General features: G+C 38.0%; 1 protein-coding gene across 2 annotated transcripts in view; it reads right to left on the reverse strand.

Annotated features, from left to right (window-relative positions):
• LOC133530610 (F-actin-monooxygenase MICAL3) overlaps window positions 1-19,176 on the reverse strand; it is a 76,664-nt gene that overhangs the window by 38,663 nt on the left and 18,825 nt on the right. Inside the window, exons 1-2 of one of the 2 annotated variants that reach the window (XM_061868598.1) lie at window positions 2,669-2,759; window positions 2,092-2,279 (exon numbers count right to left, since the gene is read on the reverse strand). In XM_061868598.1, coding sequence (XP_061724582.1) covers window positions 2,092-2,279; window positions 2,669-2,696 — 216 coding nt within the window. In that variant the 5' untranslated portion in view covers window positions 2,697-2,759. Of the gene's footprint in view, window positions 1-2,091; window positions 2,280-2,668; window positions 2,760-19,176 lie in introns of those variants that run through there. The other variant, XM_061868599.1, reaches the window with a different exon arrangement.

Consider the following 19,176-nt stretch of genomic DNA (forward strand, 5'->3'; position numbering starts at 1 on the left):
GCCAAGTGAATAAGTCCACAATTAGCACGCACTAAAAAGTTTAACACCTCTGTTGCACTTAAGAAATAACTCGAATGCTGTAATTTCTCATCGATGAGTGCTATTTTCATACAAATAGTTCGTTACATAACAAGGGACACGTCCAAACGCAATAAGAAATGAGGTAGAAACAGTAACAAATAAAACATAATGTTTTTCGAGCGTATGTATGTATGTCCATTTCTTTAGCATGCCCTACAACCCAAACGGCTAAACGCTTTTTGACATATGAGGTGTCATTGAATTCGTCAGAATAATGGTAGTGACATCGGTTAAGTATATAAATTTGGAAAATGGAAAAAAATCTAATCTAATCATCTTGGCTAGGCCTCCAGGGTGCGTAGCCAACATGCTGATCGTTTACGCTTCGTAGCGAACGAAACGCAACTGTCACTGTCGCACTAATATGATAGAGTGATAGAGATGAGAACGCTACGCTACGGAGCATTCACGATTGGTAGGTTGGCTTAGCACCCAGGTTTTTTTTATACCACGTCGGTGGCAAACAAGCATACGGCTCGCCTAATCGTAAGCTGTCTCCGTAGCCTACGTACGCCTGCAACTCCAGAGGAGTTACATGCGCGTTGCCGACCCTAACACTCCGCACCCTCGTTGAGCTCTAGCAACCTTACTCAGCGGCAGGAACACAACACTATGAGTAGGGTCTAGTGTTATTCGGCTGCGGTTTTCTGTAAGGTGGAGGTACTTCCCCAGTTGGGATATGCTCTAGATCTGGAATGACATCCGCTGTGCTGTGCCCTACCACACAAAGCGAGATGACATGACATGCACAATGACCATACCTCTCTTTTGGATGTAGTTTAAGGACGTACCCGGGTGTCCATAAGGCACTAATACTATTAACAGCATCACCCGTAATTGACCATTGGTCCATGTAATTGCAATAAGTTTTACGTTTAATGTGCTAGCAGAGGGGATGGTATTCCGTACACGACCATAAATATGAATCACATTCGTCACAATAGACTAATTAGTGCTGTTGATGCTCGCGTGCGGAGAGGAATGTTACGGTCTGCTGCGTTACCTCTTCACTCTGTAATTGGACATGTGAAATTGCTGATATGGAGATAAGTCAGCGTAGTGTTCCATCGCCCTAAGCGATCGCACAGTGTAGACAGTATTTTTTTAAAGATGAATGTGCAATATTTATTTATGACCAAATCTAGAGCAGCGATACTCAACCTACGGCCCGCCGGGCTTTTTTAAGTGGCCCAACAAGTGATCCTGGCATACATAGGTATATAACCACGGTATCCGAATCCACTAATATCCATTCTCATCACATAAATATATGCCCTTACCAGGATTTGAACCTGGGACCATCGGCTTCATAGGCAGGGTCACTACCAACTAGGTTAGACAGGTCGGTATAAGGGTTCCATTCCATTAGACTCCATCAATAAAATAAAATCATCACTATCAATGTTCCTGATCCTGACCTATATAAATTATCTCCCACTCCGAGACCACTAAATTCTGGTATCTCTGTTCGCATACAATTTGGTATTTTCTTGACATACTTTTAAAGGTCCTATTAGACCTGGAACTCCAACCAAATGTTTCTCCTATTAACATACAACATATTTCTCTCACTCTTATGCCTCGTCATAGATTCTTCACCTATTACTTCTTATTTTTCACCTGCAGCTGTTATTGTGCCGAAATCTGGAGAATCTAACATGATTAGATCGTAGATGTATTAGGATTTGATGATCGAAGACCCACAACACCGAGTAAGACTAAAGGTAGTCACCACAGGAATATTCCCCTCATCCTTGTGCCTTCTCATAGACTTCTTCTTAACCTGCCGCTGTTCAGAGACCTGGATCTCCTGGTAGCTCCTCTGGGCCCTGAGCTCCTGGATTAAGGTCAAAGACTCCATCGATATTCACCACAGAAACATTCCCCTCATCCTTATGCCTTCTCATAGACTTCTTCTTGACCTGCAGCTGTTCAGGCACCTGGACCTCCTGGTAGCTCTTCCGGTCCCCGAGCTCCTGAATGAAGGTCGAAGACTCGAAAGATACTCACCACAGAAATATTCCCCTCATCCTTATGCCTCCTCATTGACTTCTTCTTCTTGACTTGACGTTGTTCCGACACCTGGACCTCCTGGTAGCTCCTCTGGACCCTCGACTCCGTCTGGATGAGGGTCTGAGAGGACTCCATCGACGAAGTGACGGAGTTGTGCGTTGCTGTAGCCATGGCCATCTTGTGCTCTGGAAATAAATTACATTTCATAAGCATCTTGTAAAGTAGTATATTAAGAAAATTGTTATTTAGAAAAAAAAAACCTGTTATATAAATTTTGATACGACGCCAAAACCAAATGAAAGTGTAACTAAATACCAAGACTTGAATTCGCATTTGTTGCCTTTTTATAGTTGGACGACGACATATTATTTAATTAATAATTAAGGTACATTATTGAGTTTGATAGATGACGGACTAGGTGGCTTCTAACTGAAGCTAAATTAATAAGATGTATATGCATTTCTCATGTCAATTTTAATACGGCAACCACACCATAGACAGCAACACACTTGATTTTGTTAAAAAACTAATTGAATACCAATAAACAATAAATGAATAAACTCGCAATAAGTACCGTACGAAATCGGTGACACCACCAACATTTTAAATCTTTAACACTTCACTTCCTTAAACTTTACTGTCTCACAGTCAAAACGAAAATGTTTAAGAGATCCAAACAATCCGTCTTTTATACACAAAAATGAGTAAACGTTATTTATTTACATTGATTCATTTCGGTTCGTGAAGTGAGTGTTCGTTTTGCGTGGGTATGATGTGTCAGTAGGTGATTTTGAGTTTTTCATTACATATCTTACATCAGCATAATAGAAAAGAATAGAAATTATACCATAATAATTATGACCGCGGCCGGCGAACGTCCCAATTAGGTGCTTGCCATAAAGACGAGATTTGCTTGTATCTTTCTTTATACGAATAACCTGTCAAGACGTCCTTATGGCAATCGACAAAGAGTGACGTATTGGCAGCCGCGGTTACAATTATGAGATAGTCAGTAGTCCTATTTCTTCTGAACCTAGGAATCCCTAGAATCCTGGCAAGAGCATTTTTAAATAGTACGAATTATTTGTTAATAGATAAAAGCTTTTTCATGTATAAAAGTATTGATTTTGTACTTAGACTAGCGTGAAAATAAATAGATGATCTATTTATTTGAATCAGACGCTATTATGTGGGAATGCATACAGCTTAAAAACAATACAACAGTAAGTATTGCTTTGTAAGGCGGTTCAAACATTTTAATATAAGTAAGTATGTTTCGCCTATATTTGTACCTTATTATTGCAACAATATAGTACATAACGATACAAGTGCGAAAAATAGGAAATTCGAAACGAGTGGCGATAAATTAAAACACGACCGAAGGGAGTGTTTTAAATCGACACGAGTTGCGAATTACCTATTCGCACATGTATCGTACAACGTTTTACAGTACATATGGCCCTTTAAATGTTCGACACAGTAACATAATATGCTACTTCTCGCACTAGTGCTATAAAGTAGCCCCATATGTACTGTAAAAGCTATTTTAACATGAAAAACATATATTATGAGATAGGAGCAGATCGTTTATATGTATATCATAAATAGGTACCAGCGTCCAAAGCTCGGAATAATTATCACATTTTGAAGAAAAAATACTAAGGCACTAAACGTCAAAATCAAAAAATTGCGAGGGAATCATGTGATTATACAGGGCGTCCCAAGACTATGGGACTTCAAGGAAAAGTACCTTAAATATAAGACATAGGATATTTTGCTAAAAGGAGACTTCATTTTATTTTCAAAACTGAGTAACATTGCATTCAAAGATTTAAAAAAAAAGTTACTTTGTCTGGAATTCGAACCGACTCAAATGTGGAAAAAAACATTCTGTATTTTTATGATGCCAATCGAAAGAATGCATAAAAAATAAGTCATCTCAGAAATATGATATCGCAAAAGAAATGAATAGAGTAAAATTTTTGATTAAAATTTCAAGATTCGGTTTAATCCCCAGAAAAAGTAAGCAATTTTCAATTTTTTTTAGAAATTCTTTGAATGCAATGTCTTACTTTTAAAAATAAAATAAAGTCTTCTTCCAGCAAAATATCCTATCTACGATATTTAAGGTACTTTCCCTTGATGTCCCATAGTCTTGGGACGCCCTGTATAATCTCTCAACATCTCAGATCTCCCTTGTTTGCCATCATCATTAACCGAGAAGCGTCTGTTTCAGCTTGGGCAAAAACTCTGGTCTCCTATACGTAAGGTTGCCATACGTCCCGTATTCAACGATCGCGTCCCGTATTTGTACCTGCCCCCTTCTTGTCCCGTATATCGATACGGCTGTAGAATACCTAGAGACATGGTCACAATCATCTCTGTGTGACCAGTCTGTTTAACTATGTAAGAAAAGAAAAGGCAACAGAGCAAATGTATTTATGTATTTGCAACCCCCCCCTTAACGCCATTACTACCCCAATTACCCCCATTGTCCCGTATCAGTGCCGAACAATTATGGCAACCCTACCTATACATCAACCACTAGCATGAAATGTGTATGATTTTTTGCTGGTTCTAATCACAGAGTCACTAATTAAATTAATTAAACTGTGATGATTTAGCTATCTCTCGCGATTGAGTCAGTCTTGTTTTACGCGTTCCACATAGCCTGCCCACCTAGCGTTATAGCTCGTAAAGTTATATATAACTCGCATACACATATAGATCGTGTCATTCACGAAGACGCATGCCTTGACACGTATTGTTGTGTTATTAAAGGCTAGATTTGACAAATTTGCGCGTCATCGTGAAAAACACGAACTATACGCGAATATATATCGGTGTCCCCGCTTGATCCATATGCTACAACGGCGTCAGAGGGCCCTGCCACGCACGCTGAAATTCGCAAATTGCGGGCATTTTTCTCTTTTACTCCAACTAAGGCGTAATTAGAGTGACAGAAAAAGATGCCGCAGCAAACTTCGGTGTTTGCGGTAGGCCCTCAGCTTACCATAAGCGAACGCTTGTTAGCCACCGTCGAGATAAGACACGTTAAACAGCTATGATTTAGTTATCGCCCGAGATTGCGTTCCAAATAGCCTGCACCTAGTGTTATAGCTCGTAAAGTTATATATAACTCGCATACACGTTTTCCCGTTGTGTTTTATTTTTTTATACTACGTCGGTGGAAAACAAGCATATGGTAAGCAGTCTCCGTAGCCTTTGGACGCCTGCAACTCTAGAGGAGATACATGCGCGTTGCTGACCCTAACACTCCGCACCCTCTTTGAGTTCTGGCAACCTTACTCACCGGCAGGAACACAACACTACGAGTAGGGTCTAGTGTTTTTTGGCTGCGGTTTTCTGTAAGGTACTTCCCCAGTTGGGCTCTGCTCTAGCTCTGGAATGACATCCGCTGTGCTGTGCCCTAGCCCACAAATGACGTTCACAATGACCATACCTCTCTTAGTAGTTAGAGCTTTATTTGACGTATTGTAATATCATAATATGCCTAACTTGAAAAACCAAAACTTTCTTTTTCAAAAAACTAGTTGTAATTTTTCGCCTAAGTGAATTGTTATTCACGACGTAACAATAACAAGTCACACCGAAAACGTATTTCTATATATACTCGTCCCGATTAAAGCAGAAACACGACACTATGTTTTCCTTCCATTAAATCGTTGGCCAACTTTCGTTACATCGGTCCAGGTTCCGGGGAAAGAGTTGAAGGAATGTAACAGTTATATCTAAAACGGAATATAATAGGAGTAATTTATTCGTAAGCACAAACAGAGAAGATAAATTACAGAAAATAGAAAAAAGTGCCACGAAATATTTCTATTTCTATAAGGTACCAGAGTTTACTGCGGGTTACTAAAACACGAACGCTACCTATATCATGTCAAGTGCGATAAGCGCAACCATAAAATGCAGCATCGATAAACGGAACAACAAATGCAACTCGATCACTCGTTACTAAATTGTATCAATTGTTAATTGTCAGAATCACTTATTATAAATCTAATCGTAAACGTGAGAATAGACGAAATTCAGGCAAAATTTGATAAGAAGTACCTATATGGAAGAGATATCAAAATACACGGCGCCCACTAGGAACCCGAGAGATTTTAACCACGCATTTCTGAGGCAAAAAAAAGGAAAAAATGTTTTACGACTTCAGGTCAATTTCACAAAAGAAAAATTTCAGTTTATTTATTTTTTTCCATATTTTGGATATATTAGGGTTCCGTAGCCAAATGGCAAAAAACGGAACCCTTATGGATTCGTCATGTCTGTCTGTCTGTCCGTCCGTATATCACAGCCACTTTTTTCGAAACTATAAGAACTGTACCGTTGAAACTTGGTAAGTGGATATATTCTGTGAACCGCATTAATATTTTCACACAAAAGTAGAAAAAGAAAAAACAATAAATTTTGGGGGTTCCCCATACCTACTTAGAACTGAAACTCAAAATTCTGTGGTTAAAGAAATGTATTTTATATATATATAAAACTAGAACATGTCATTTACGAGCATTACATGTAAAAATAGGCACACGAACATGCTCAATAAAGTAAAGCTGTATATGTACTGTATATAAAATAAACATGTGGGTATGTCCAAATTAAATACAAGCTGCTTATTTTTCACTAACTAAAAACTGTTGCTAAGTCATTTTATCACTTATACTTTAGCCGTATTGCCCACAAACACACATTTTTGCACAAAAAATTTCATTCAATGTGTCCGGTCCTGGGCAGCTTAGGTAACCTCTTCCCACCCCATTCCCAATATACCCAACTCTTGTCTTGTCAATAACATTAATACTAATACATACTGTAGTCCTTTAAAGTAAAATGGTAATAATAAAGTATACTCTTCTTTTGACATGCAGGTTTAAACCATAGGGAAACTGAATCCGACTGCAATTAGGCATTGCAAGCATTTTTAATAAATTCCATATTTCCACAGAATTGAGTTAGCGAACAAACAATCTATCTATTTTGTCAAACGGTGTACGTCAACAAATTAAATATCGAAAATCAAATCGAACATCGAAAAACTTCGACAGTCGGCTATAACAAAACAAGAAATAAAAAAAGTACCTATTAAACCCGTACCTCGCAATAATTGTTATTTTGATGACTCACTCGATTGGTTGGACACGAGTCAGTCAATGACCTACATTCAAAGATCACGGCTTTATGTTTTTCACGGAACGCAGACTGCCCTGATTTAAGATTTATATACATTCATTAAGTCCAGTTTATTATTTGGGGGAGCATTTTTTTGTTTTTATCTGTCCCGTCAGCCAGGCGAATTAGTAGCGTAGTATGGTAGAAGTGATGTTATTGTGGAATAAAATTGAACTCAGAAGAACGATCTCTTCCAGATAACTTTTGAGTAAGTAGTTGAAAATGCGAAATAGTTAATAGTTTCACATTTAATTACTTCAGCTCCGTTTTTTGGTTAAATTTCACGTTCAGTCTGTTTTAGCTAGCAAATATTCCATTCGTTTCTCTATTAAAGAAATAAGTAGTCTTTCCATATTATGTGCTTAAATTACTTATTTTACAGTCAAATATTCACTAACTATTATACCTTTTTTAATATTTTGTGTTCTATATTGTATTGATGTGCATTGGAATTCGATAAATGAGAACGTCCACTATCCTTTTACGAGCGTTACTTTGGACGGTTGTAGAGGTGAATCGCCCGAATTCTTGAAATGTATTTTTATGCAGGTACTTTATTTGCAATTTGCAAGGTATTTCTGTAAGCTGTGCATTTGCCAATTGTTCCACGATGCTCCAAAAATAAGACAATTTCATCCTTGTTTCTCGAATGCTGCTTTCAGGCCAAAATTTATTACCCACGTCACACGCTCGTACCGCGGGAATGGAACAAACTTCCTACTCAGGTTTTTTCAAGAGACTAACTGCAGTGTAGACTTTTTACATCAAGTTTTTCCGTCTCTCGGTAACACACATGTGTTAGCTCATTATTTAGAAGCGTCCATAGGCTACAGTAACTGTTAATTATCAGGTAGGCTGTATACTAGTTTGCCATTGAGATGGTATTTAAAATTACAGATTTAAAGACTTCAACTGACGTCTGACTGAACAACTTGAACAAGAGCCGTTCTTCGTTATTATGAGAACTCGCGAAGTTGTTTATCAGTCCGATCCCGTACATGGGAAGTATTTACATTAGCGCATTCGCAGTTCCGTGTACATTTCGAAATACATTTGCAATGTTTACTCACGCTGCGGTGCACAGAATACCAACTTTACTTATAAGTTGGATCGGCATAGGTATAAGACGCTAGAGGAAACTATCAGCGCCATTTTGAATTCAAATTCCTATTTTCGAAGCATCAATGGGAAGATTTGCACACTTCTCTTAAACTTCGGTAGTAGGTGTAAGTTGGTTAAGAGGTCAGGTGTCCCGAAAAGTCGCATATGTCGCAATCGTAAGTTCAAGTCTTGCACAAAGCGATTATTTTTCTTTTCCTTTTTACATCATTTTTTTAAAAGCTTTTATTTAACTTGCTTTGTATGTATGTATAATATTGATTGTATGATAAAAATTGGTTAAGCATATTTTATTTTATTTGAGGCATCAACATCAATACAAACATAAAATACTAAACTTAAAGATACAACACAGAAAGCCAATAAAAGATGTCCACACAAATACATTAAACACCGTACTTAGTTGTAAAAAAAGATTTAAGCAAGTAAAGAAGCTTAAAACACTTAAAGGTCCCATTGTGATTTTTTTTTGACACAAAAACCTTAACATGCAATATTTTATTTAAAGCTTCGCCAAACTGCATGACAGATTGTAGGCGAAAATAAACACTCTTTATATTTATTTTTTCCCCACGCACGCGTTTGTGGGGGTCCGTACCTCAAAAGGAAAAAACAGAACCCTTATAGGATCACTTTGTTGTCCGTCCGTCTGTCTGTCAAGACCCTTTATCTCGGAAACGCGTGGAGGTATCGAGTTGAACTTAGAACCATATACTCTAACCATAACCATATTCTAAGTTAATGCAAAAAAAGAAACGGCCGTTTATGCCGCAAAAAAAACGTATATTTCGATACTCTTAAGAAAATCCAAATTCATAGGGTACTCCCGTTGACCTAGAACTATGAAATTTGGCAAACAATATCTTCATACACTACAAGTACAGGGAAAAATCTCAAAAGTATAAAGATGTAAAAAAATATTATAAAAAAAACAACGAGTTGCACTCCGGGAATGCCGGCAGAAGTGAAAACAATGACATTGTAACAGTTTGTCGATCACGTCACGTGTCCGTCTTACGATTTTTCAATATGACGAATCTGTCGGTCACGTGACCTGTCGCGAGTTTAAAAAAAAATTCCCATCACAAAAAGTTCACAGCGCCGTTAAAGAAGTGTTCACTTCAATAAGTTAAATTTGTACAGAACCCTCGGTAGACGAGTCCGACACGTTTTTAGGGTTCCGTAGCCAAATGGCAAAAAACGGAACCCTTATAGATTCGTCATGTCCGTCTGTCTGTCCGATTATGTCACCGCCACTTTTTTCCGAAACTATAAGAGCTATACTGTTCAAACTTGGTAAGTAGATGTATTCTATGAACCGCATTAGGATGTTTACACAAAAATAGAAAAAAAAACAATAAATTTTGGGGGTTCCCCATACTTAGAACTGAAACTCAAAATAGTACATTACGATACAAGTGCGAAAAATAGGAAATTCGAAACGAGTGGCGATAAATTAAAACACGACCGAAGGGAGTGTTTTAAATCGACACGAGTTGCGAATTACCTATTTGCACATGTATCGTACAACGTTTTACAGTACATATGGCCCTTTAAATGTTCGACACAGTAACGTAATATGCTACTTTTCGCACTAGTGCTATAAAGTAGCCCCATATGTACTGTAAAATCTTTTTTCATCAAACCCATACGTGTGGGGTATCTATGGATAGGTCTTCAAAAATGATATTTAGGTTGCTACTATCATTTTTTTCTAAACTGAATAGTTTGCGCGAGAGACACTTCCAAAGTGAAAAAATGTGTGTCCCCCCCCCCTGTAACTTCTAAAATAACAGAATGAAAAATCTAAAAAAAAATGATATACATTACCATGCAAACTTCCACCGAAAATTGGTTTGAACGAGATCTAGTAAGTAGTTTTTTTTTAATACGTCATAAATGGTACGGAGCCCTTCATGGGCAAGTCCGACTCGCACTTGGCCGCTTTTTTATTAGCACGTGTAATCGCTATATAGCAATATATATTTCCATCCACGCGCATGTTTGTATAAAGGATTTTCTAGTCGGCGTATCATTACGCAAAACTTCTTAGAGCTCTTATTGTTTTGGAGAGAATATAGGTTTGTGATGCGATGTCTCGTGCCAAGAATCCAAGCTGGATTCGTACCACGCGTAGTCTTGTTTTCGCCGCGTAGTTCGGGAACATTTCGAAAATTAGAGGTGTTTTCAAGGTTACTGGAATTTCATTTACATTTGAAGAATCAAAGAATAATTACAATTCATTTCTTCTTTTCGTAAAGTTCTCCTATATATGTCTTTTCTTGAAATACCCGGACCCGGGTATGTCCTTAAACTACGTCCGAAAGAATGGTATGGGCACTGTGAATGTTATTTAGCTTTGTGTGGTAGGGCACAGCACAGCGAATGTCATTCCTGTCCATATCTAGAGCAGAGGCCAACTGGGGAAGTAGCTCCACCTTAAAGAAAACCGCAGCCAAATAACACTAGACCCTGCTGATAGTGTTGTTCCTGCCGGAGAGTAATGTTACCAGAGCTCAACGAGGGTGCGGGTTAGGGTCGACAACGCGCATGTAAGTCCTCTGGTGTTGCAGGCGTGCATAGGCTACGGAGACTGCTTACCATCAGGCGGGCCGTATGTTTATTTGTTAGCGACGTAGTAATATAAAAAGAAAAGTCTGTTTTAACTCCAACGAATATTTTAAACTGAACATTATGGCCGTTTGTATGGCGCTTTATTTGTAAAAAGTTATTTACAGTACATATGGGGCTACTTTATAGCACTAGTGCGAGAAGTAGCATATTACGTTACTGTGTCGAACATTTAAAGGGCCATATGTACTGTAAAACGTTGTACGATACATGTGCGAATAGGTAATTCGCAACTCGTGTCGATTTAAAACACTCCCTTCGGTCGTGTTTTAATTTATCGCCACTCGTTTCGAATTTCCTATTTTTCGCACTTGTATCGTAATGTACTATTATCTCAGGCCTAAAATGGACTTTAATTAGCTTCTTTTTATCTTTCTCCAATCTACAGCAGGTTACACAGTATCCTTAAATCATCATCAGTCGAAAAACATTCACTGCAGGGCATCCCTCATCAAACGGTTCCCATCATCATGGCCGTTGATAGTTGTTGTTGATGTTGAACGTTGATAGAAATCGCTAATCCTAACTTAAATAATGTATGGAAATAGTTACGTGACTATTCGTAGCATCTTTCATTCCGGTACATTTTTACATTTCGTTTGGCGTCGTACGATTGTCATTTTGGCCAGTACCCCTAGTGTAAATTTAATCGACATCATAACGTGACGAACGCGTTTGCGTTAAGTCTCATTTTGTATAGGATTTTGAGTTTCCAAAACGTCCCGCTTGGCGCGCTCTTTCTAAATCACATACAAAATGAGACTAAACGCAAACGCGTACGTCACGTTTCGAAATCACATTCGAACTAGGGGTACAGTACCCTTAGTGTAAATATTTTCGACAGCGAAACGTTACGTACGCGTTTGCGTTAAGTGTCATTTTGTATGAGATTTTTGACTTTCCAAAACGTCCCGCTTGGCGCGCTGTTCAAAAACCCATACAAAATGTGACTTAACGCAAACGCGTACGTCACGTTTCGCTATCGACTAAATTTACACTAGGGGCACTGATCGTAGGTCTAACTTTGAAGGATACTTCACGCTAAGTTTTATATGGTATCGAAATTTTGTATGTAGTTTAATTTCACTTTAAAGAAGTAAATTACATATATTTATAGAAATTTTAACGATTAGAGCCAACAGTGCCAACACACACAATGTCAGCAAATTGGTTGTGTAAAATATAAATATCGTGTTATAATCTAATTAAGAATGGATGTATCATCGCGAAACGCGTCATTGGTGTTTTTTACTTGTATCACTTTTATTTTTACAACAGCCATTTATTTCTGGGTTTTGCTTTCAAAACGACTTAAATTGTACAATCTTGACAGATATTAATTCGATATTTCTATAAATAGAAATATTTAATAAAGAACATATTTTAAAGACACGCAAAGATAAGGAAGACAAATTAATAGATTTACGACTTGCGCTACTAAGAGGGAAGAGTCGCGTTTGTCGCGTGGTGAGTGATATAGAAGACAAGCTTATGTCCCTTTAATAACATGACTGCTACAGATGGATTATTCAGAGATTTTTCTTGTCTTTCAAGTGACGAATAAGCTTTTTTGCGTTTTATTCCCAATTGCCAAAACTCAGAACCGGTTTTTTCTTCATACAAAAAATACCGGTATTATTACATTCTTTTTCATTCTGTGGTTTATTATTTAATTTTTAACTAAACAAAACCTCCTCCTCCTTCCTCTGGAGTTGCAGGTGTGCATAGGCTACGGAGACTGCTTACCATCAGGCAGGCCGTATGGTTGTTTGCCACCGACGTAGTATTAAAAAAAAACAATCTAATAATACGAAGCTGTTACCTAAATCCATGCTTCAGTTCTACGTAAAGAGCAGAAAGTAATTCAAAATATTGCGCTCGTTCTGGGTTTTCCAAAAAAACCTGCCAATTACGCTTACTATTATATTTTAGATGATAATCTTAGTGAACAAAAAGAAGTGTTTTTGTCTTTCTTAGTCACCCTTTTCTCTATTGTATCCTAAGCCTAGCCGAGCCTATAACCCCAAAAGTTCGGGCAGGCACTAGATTTTAAGATATCGACTGCCATCTGACCTTGAAGTTAAAGCTAGTGATAATTATCAAATTATATTATGTACCTCTTCCGAACAACATATTGGTACGAGTCAGAATCCGAAGCTACGTCCTTCAATTTGAAAGTACCACACTTTTAATTTCAACAGCTGGGCCACCAAAGCTTACATTAAATAATTTTACCTATATCTTGACAGAAGCCTCAAGTTCTAGAATGGGGCCATTTTTCTCTGAATCCAATTATTCTGACGGGTAGCGGCGGATCTAGGTCCAATTAGAGCTTAATTACTAAATCCGCTATGTCAACTCTTAATTATTTTATCGCACAAGTATTCATTCCAAACGCTTAGAGAGTTACGAATTAAGAACACGAGCGATTGGTTGATGGATAGTCAACCAATTTGATTCCTAGGCAACTAACTATTGTGGCGCAGTGACCTAAAGAGGGTCTTGGCCTCCAAAACGAGAGAACGCCACCTGTCCCGATCCTGTGCCACTTCCTGCCAGTTATCGGCTTTGAGTTGGCACAGATCCGCCTGTACACCATACCATGTCATAATTAATCAATTTGTTTACCTTCTACGACAGTGCTTATTGAGTAGGGTAGGTATCTAGTACTTAAAGCAACTAGGTTGCATAGTGCCTAGGAATCAAATTGGTTGACTGTACGTTGCGAAAAGTTCCCAAAAAGATGAAGTTCTCAGTTTGTTCAGAATTCTACAAGGAATAACGGCAATTTTGGAGATGGAAAATTTCTTTTTCCTTACAAATATAAAAGAAAATATCGGCAATTTATCAAGTTTGCTAACTTTCAGTTCAGATTGGACTAAGGAAAACCTGTACCAGCTCAGTTTAATACGCAATCATCAACATATTTGCCGAAAACGTTCACAGGTACGTAAGTCCCTTTCAGCGATCAATCAATAGTGCACAGCTCTGATCCAACGGTTGCCTACGAATTGGACCTCCACCTTTTAGAAGGATTTTTAGAGGTATTTTTGCTTCAGTGACTATCAGTTTCAACCACAACGTTCCAATAGACGACCCTATGGACCAATATCAAGATCGCAGAGAAACGGTAGACAGAGACAGCGCTTGACCGATCGGTGTGGAGATTAATGCAGGCTGATATGATAATGCGTTGTTACGGATCCCAATGTCATGTTATCCTGGTTGTTCCAAGAACTCGATACTGTGCGCTGATGCCACCGATGGGAATGTATTTAATGCATGGTAAGGTATGTTCCCAGCGGGTCAGTCCGCTACGGTGGCAATTATACATCAGGTACAGTGGTTATAAAGCTTTTAAGGTAAGAAGGCCATGGACTTACGCTTATTAAAATAATGAAATAAATTATTGATGTAAAATTGATCTATCAAGCTAATCAGGTATCTACTCATGGAAGCAAGCAGTTAGAAACCATTTGATAAAATCGTAGAAGACGGGAAAACTCTAAGAAAAAATTGTGCCCGACGCCATAGGCAGGTCAGGAGATTGGAACCATCTCATATTGGAATGATGTCAGATTTTAGAATGGATTTGCCACACAATGCAATGTGTACTTTCCACTCTCCACTTTATAGTAATTCCTAACCGACATCTAACGGGTCTTCCCGTTCTAACATTGCAGATATTCCTACATCAAAGAATCCCAGCCAAATAATTTAGTCAAAACACTGCCGGAAAGCAAGTAATTGACGTCCACTTCGCACCTGAGTTTGCTGGCACTAGGCCCGGCCAGAAATACATGCTGCATACCAGTGCATGTCATAATTCAATGGTTCAATACCCGAAAATTGGAGTGCACTTTGCAGTAGCTACACCTGGCTCATAGACTAAGAAATACTGAGACGCGTGAAGGTACCTTCACGTTTAGTGTGCGAATTTTTCGCAACTGGACTTCGAGCCATGGACCTTGTTTTATGAGGTTTTATTAGGTTTCAAGGAGAGAACCTAGAAGGTAATAAATTACAAAATATAATTATATCACTGAAATCCTTGAAATCCGTGATACTCATACTCGTTTATTGGTAAAATATAAGAATTTTACATGTCAGCAATTAAAATAGTTTGCAAAGTGAAATTAAATATACAATTAACAATTATTTAGTTGATCTACATTACATTAAAATAAAAGTATACAAATACAAATAAAAATGTCCAGTTAAAATTATTAAGTAATTCGGATAAAATTAAATAAATAAATAAATATTAATGGACATTAGGTATTACACAAATTGACTAATTCCCACAGTAAGCTCAATAAGGCTTGTGTTGAGGGTACTTAGACAACGATATATCAATCAATCAATCAATCAATTCTTTATTTCAAGATAACAGTGATCCCATTTTTTGTTAGTATTACATAAGATAAGACTTAAAAACTAATGTTAATACTTAAAAGTTATATTAGACTTAATTAATTTAATTAAACTTATCATTATGGGACAACAAACGTGATCAGCAATCATATATATATAATATATAAATATTTATAAATACTTAAATACATAGAAAACACCCATGACTCAGGAACAAATATCCATGCTCATCACACGAATAAATGCCCTTACCAGGATTTGAACCCGGGACCATCGGCGTCGTAGGCAGTGGGTGCCCTGGCGTTAAGCCGGGGCTGCCGGAGGGCGCCGTGGTGAATGTCATCATCGATCCCAGTGCGCCCTCATGAACGGCAAAGAGGGTGAAACGCCGGAGTGGGTTTAGTGGGTAGGGCTAAATTCTCCCCCCCTCTTCCCTGGAGAGGGAAAAGGAGTGGCGAGTCCCACACACCGTGCGTAAATGCATTCCCACTCCGTCAACAAAAAAAAAAAAGGGTCACTACCCACAAGGCCAGACCGGTCGTCAAATTACAACCATACATTAATATTATTACAGCTACATTATCTAAAATTGTTACATTTGAAAGTTAAGAAATTCGTATACATACAGTAAGGCCATTCTCCTACTTGCAGGTCTGCTCTCTTATATTAGAGGTATTTAATTAGAGTTGTACAGTCGACGTCAAAAATATTTTTAAATTTTATACCTTTGTAATAAAATAAGGCCAAAAATTTAAACATATCTTTGACGTTGACTGTACCGTTCTCGAGAACGTGCTCCAATGTGTATAGGGAATATTATCGTTCGAGAATATTTCCCATAGTAAACGGAAAACATTCTGGCGAACGGCACAACTCTAGAGGTAATTACTATCTTTAAGGAGGCGAGTTCAACATTAATATATATTTTAAAATATATTTTTGGGGACCATCATACACAGATCAACCTAGCCCCAAACTAAGCAAAGCTTGTACAGCTTGTACTATGGATTCTAGGCGACGATATACATACGTATATATATATATATATATTACGGCCGCCAACATTTTGTGTATCTAATCGTAAAACGTAAGAAAGTTCTTGCGATAAGAATGAAAAACCAGCGGTGACAGCATGGTTCCATTTTTATCACTTGTCACTATGCCCGTCACTTTCGCGCTTACATACTTGTTAGAACGTGACAGGCATGGTGACAAATGATAAAGACCATCTTAGCCCTACAGAGCGGTAAGATTTTACCGCTGGGCCGATATAAAAATTGTTCTCACAGTGTCAGGCAGCCCACTCTTAGCATCATCATCACGCCACCGGTTCTTTAGAGTCGCCTGCGCTTACGCGCGGTAACCGTGCACCGATGCGCCGGCGCCCTGATTGGCTAATTTTAGCCCCGGTTATGTCATACACAATGCTATACTCGAATACGTATGTTTGGCGTTTCCTGGTTAATAAGGGCTTCACCTGACTAAACGTATATTGTTGGGTAGTCAGCATCGATAGTGAAGTTAGAACAAGATAAGTCTGCAGCGATTTTGATAGCCCATACTATGCAAGTGGTATTTTAAACTTTAATGAAATTATGACGTATATATAACACTTGCACAGGCTGTGCTAACATAATCGTTGCTGAATTATCTTCTTTTTTTATATACTACGTCGGTGGCAAACAAGCACACGGCCCGCCTGATGGTAAGCAGTCTCCGTAGCCTATGTACGCCTGCAACTTCAAAGGAGTTACATGCGCGTTGCCGACCCTAATCCCCCCCCCCCCCTCGTTGAGCTCTGGCAACCTTACTCACCGGCAGGAACACAACATGAGTAGGGTTTAGTGTTATTTGGCTGCGGTTTTCTGTAAGGTGGAGGTACTTCCTCAGTTGGGCTCCGCTCTAGATCTGGAATGACATCCGCTGTGCTGTGCCCTACCACACAAAGCGAGATGACATTCACAATGCCCATACCTTTCTTTTGGATTCAATCTTGGTCTAACTCTAGATGAAACAACGTGTACCATCCACTACTTTTGATGTTTGACTTTACAAGCCAACTTTAACTTTTTTATTTCCCTAAACATTTTACAAGCTTTTATTTAACTTGCCCTGTTAGTATGTATGTATGTATAAACTCTTTATTGTACAAAAGACAAAATATAAATATGGCACAAGATAAGCAGTACAAAGGCGAACTTATCCCTTTAAGGAATTTCTTCCAGTTAACCTTTGAGTAGATGAGAATTTATGAAGAATGGTAGACAAATATAGCACTGAGTACAATTGACTAGAGGAAAATCAATAAAATTATAAGAGGGCGAAAAACAATTAAATGAAAAAATAAATAAAATAGATGTAATAATATAACAAATATATAGAATACCTATATTATATACAATAATTATATATTTATAGTCACAAATAAGTTAAATCTGGTCAGATAGCCACAGCTTCTTTAACTGCCCCTTAAGCGATATAGTTAGTTAGTGTGGGTCAAATCTTGGCAGCTAAATTTTACCCACTTCCCAATTTCCGATTGAACTGATAATTTGCATACATTTAAGTCGGGTGACAATGCAATATTATGGTACCATCGAGCCGATCTGACGATGGAGACTGGAGGTGGCCATAGGAACTCTGTGATGAAACAACGCCACCTAATTGTGTGTGGGGTTGTTAGAATTGTCTCGATGAATATTAGTGCCCTGTAGTAAAAAAGTACAGTCAGCGATAAAAGATTGTACCAAAAATGATATTTTTGGCAAAAACTTATTTATATGATTTATCCCACATACTAATATTATACATTTTATCGTAGACGTTTCAATACAAATAATATGCAATTTTCATGCGGATTTTACTTTTACTATAGGTTGTAAAATTTTAAGTATCTGTTTATGTGTTTAGATTTTATTTAACAACTAGAAGGTTTATGCTTCAGAATAGATTTCAGTATTATATTACTGTTATTATATAGACATAAATGTCAGTAGAAATCTATTAACCTTTTGAACGCCACGCCTGTCGCACGCGGCGCGTAATCGTGAACCTTGTCGGTACGCATGAAGGTTGATATTGGGCTGTAGCCGCGCGCGTCATATGACGTCTTTGGCGGTCAAAAGGTTAAAGCTGTAATAAAAATAATATTAGTATTATGCCATTACTACTATCAGAACGATCTGCAGAAAGTTATACTGTATTTATGTCCTTGTATTAAAAAAATAAAAAAATTGGGGACAGTCTTACACAGATCGAACTAGCCCCAAACTAAGCAAAACTTGTACTATGGGTACTAGACAACGATATACATACGTATATAGATGAATACATAGATAACACCTATGACTCAGGGACAAATATCTGTGTTCATCACACAAATACATGCCCTTACCGGGATTCAAACCCAGGACCATCGGCTTCATAGGCTTCACTACCCACCAGGCCAGATCGCTCGTCAAACCTACATACTTGCTATCACACGAGTATTTAAAACAAAAACGCATCTCTACAATAAGAAATACGGTGTAAAATCGAATAACGAAAGGAATGTCAACTGCTCTAAGGGTTAAATTAGGTAGTAAAGTTTATTGGTAAAGATAATATTATGCCAAGAAAATGTGCTCGTAAAAGTGTTCTTGGCTTCTGGATGCAACTAGCAGTAAATGCAAATGGAGCCTTTTAATGCATAGCTTACATTAATAGGAGAGTGGGTAGGTACAGTCGCCATCAGATATATCGGGGCGGCCGAGTTGC

This window comes from Cydia pomonella, chromosome 23 (assembly GCF_033807575.1).
Source record: "Cydia pomonella isolate Wapato2018A chromosome 23, ilCydPomo1, whole genome shotgun sequence".
Lineage (NCBI taxonomy): Eukaryota > Metazoa > Arthropoda > Insecta > Lepidoptera > Tortricidae > Cydia > Cydia pomonella.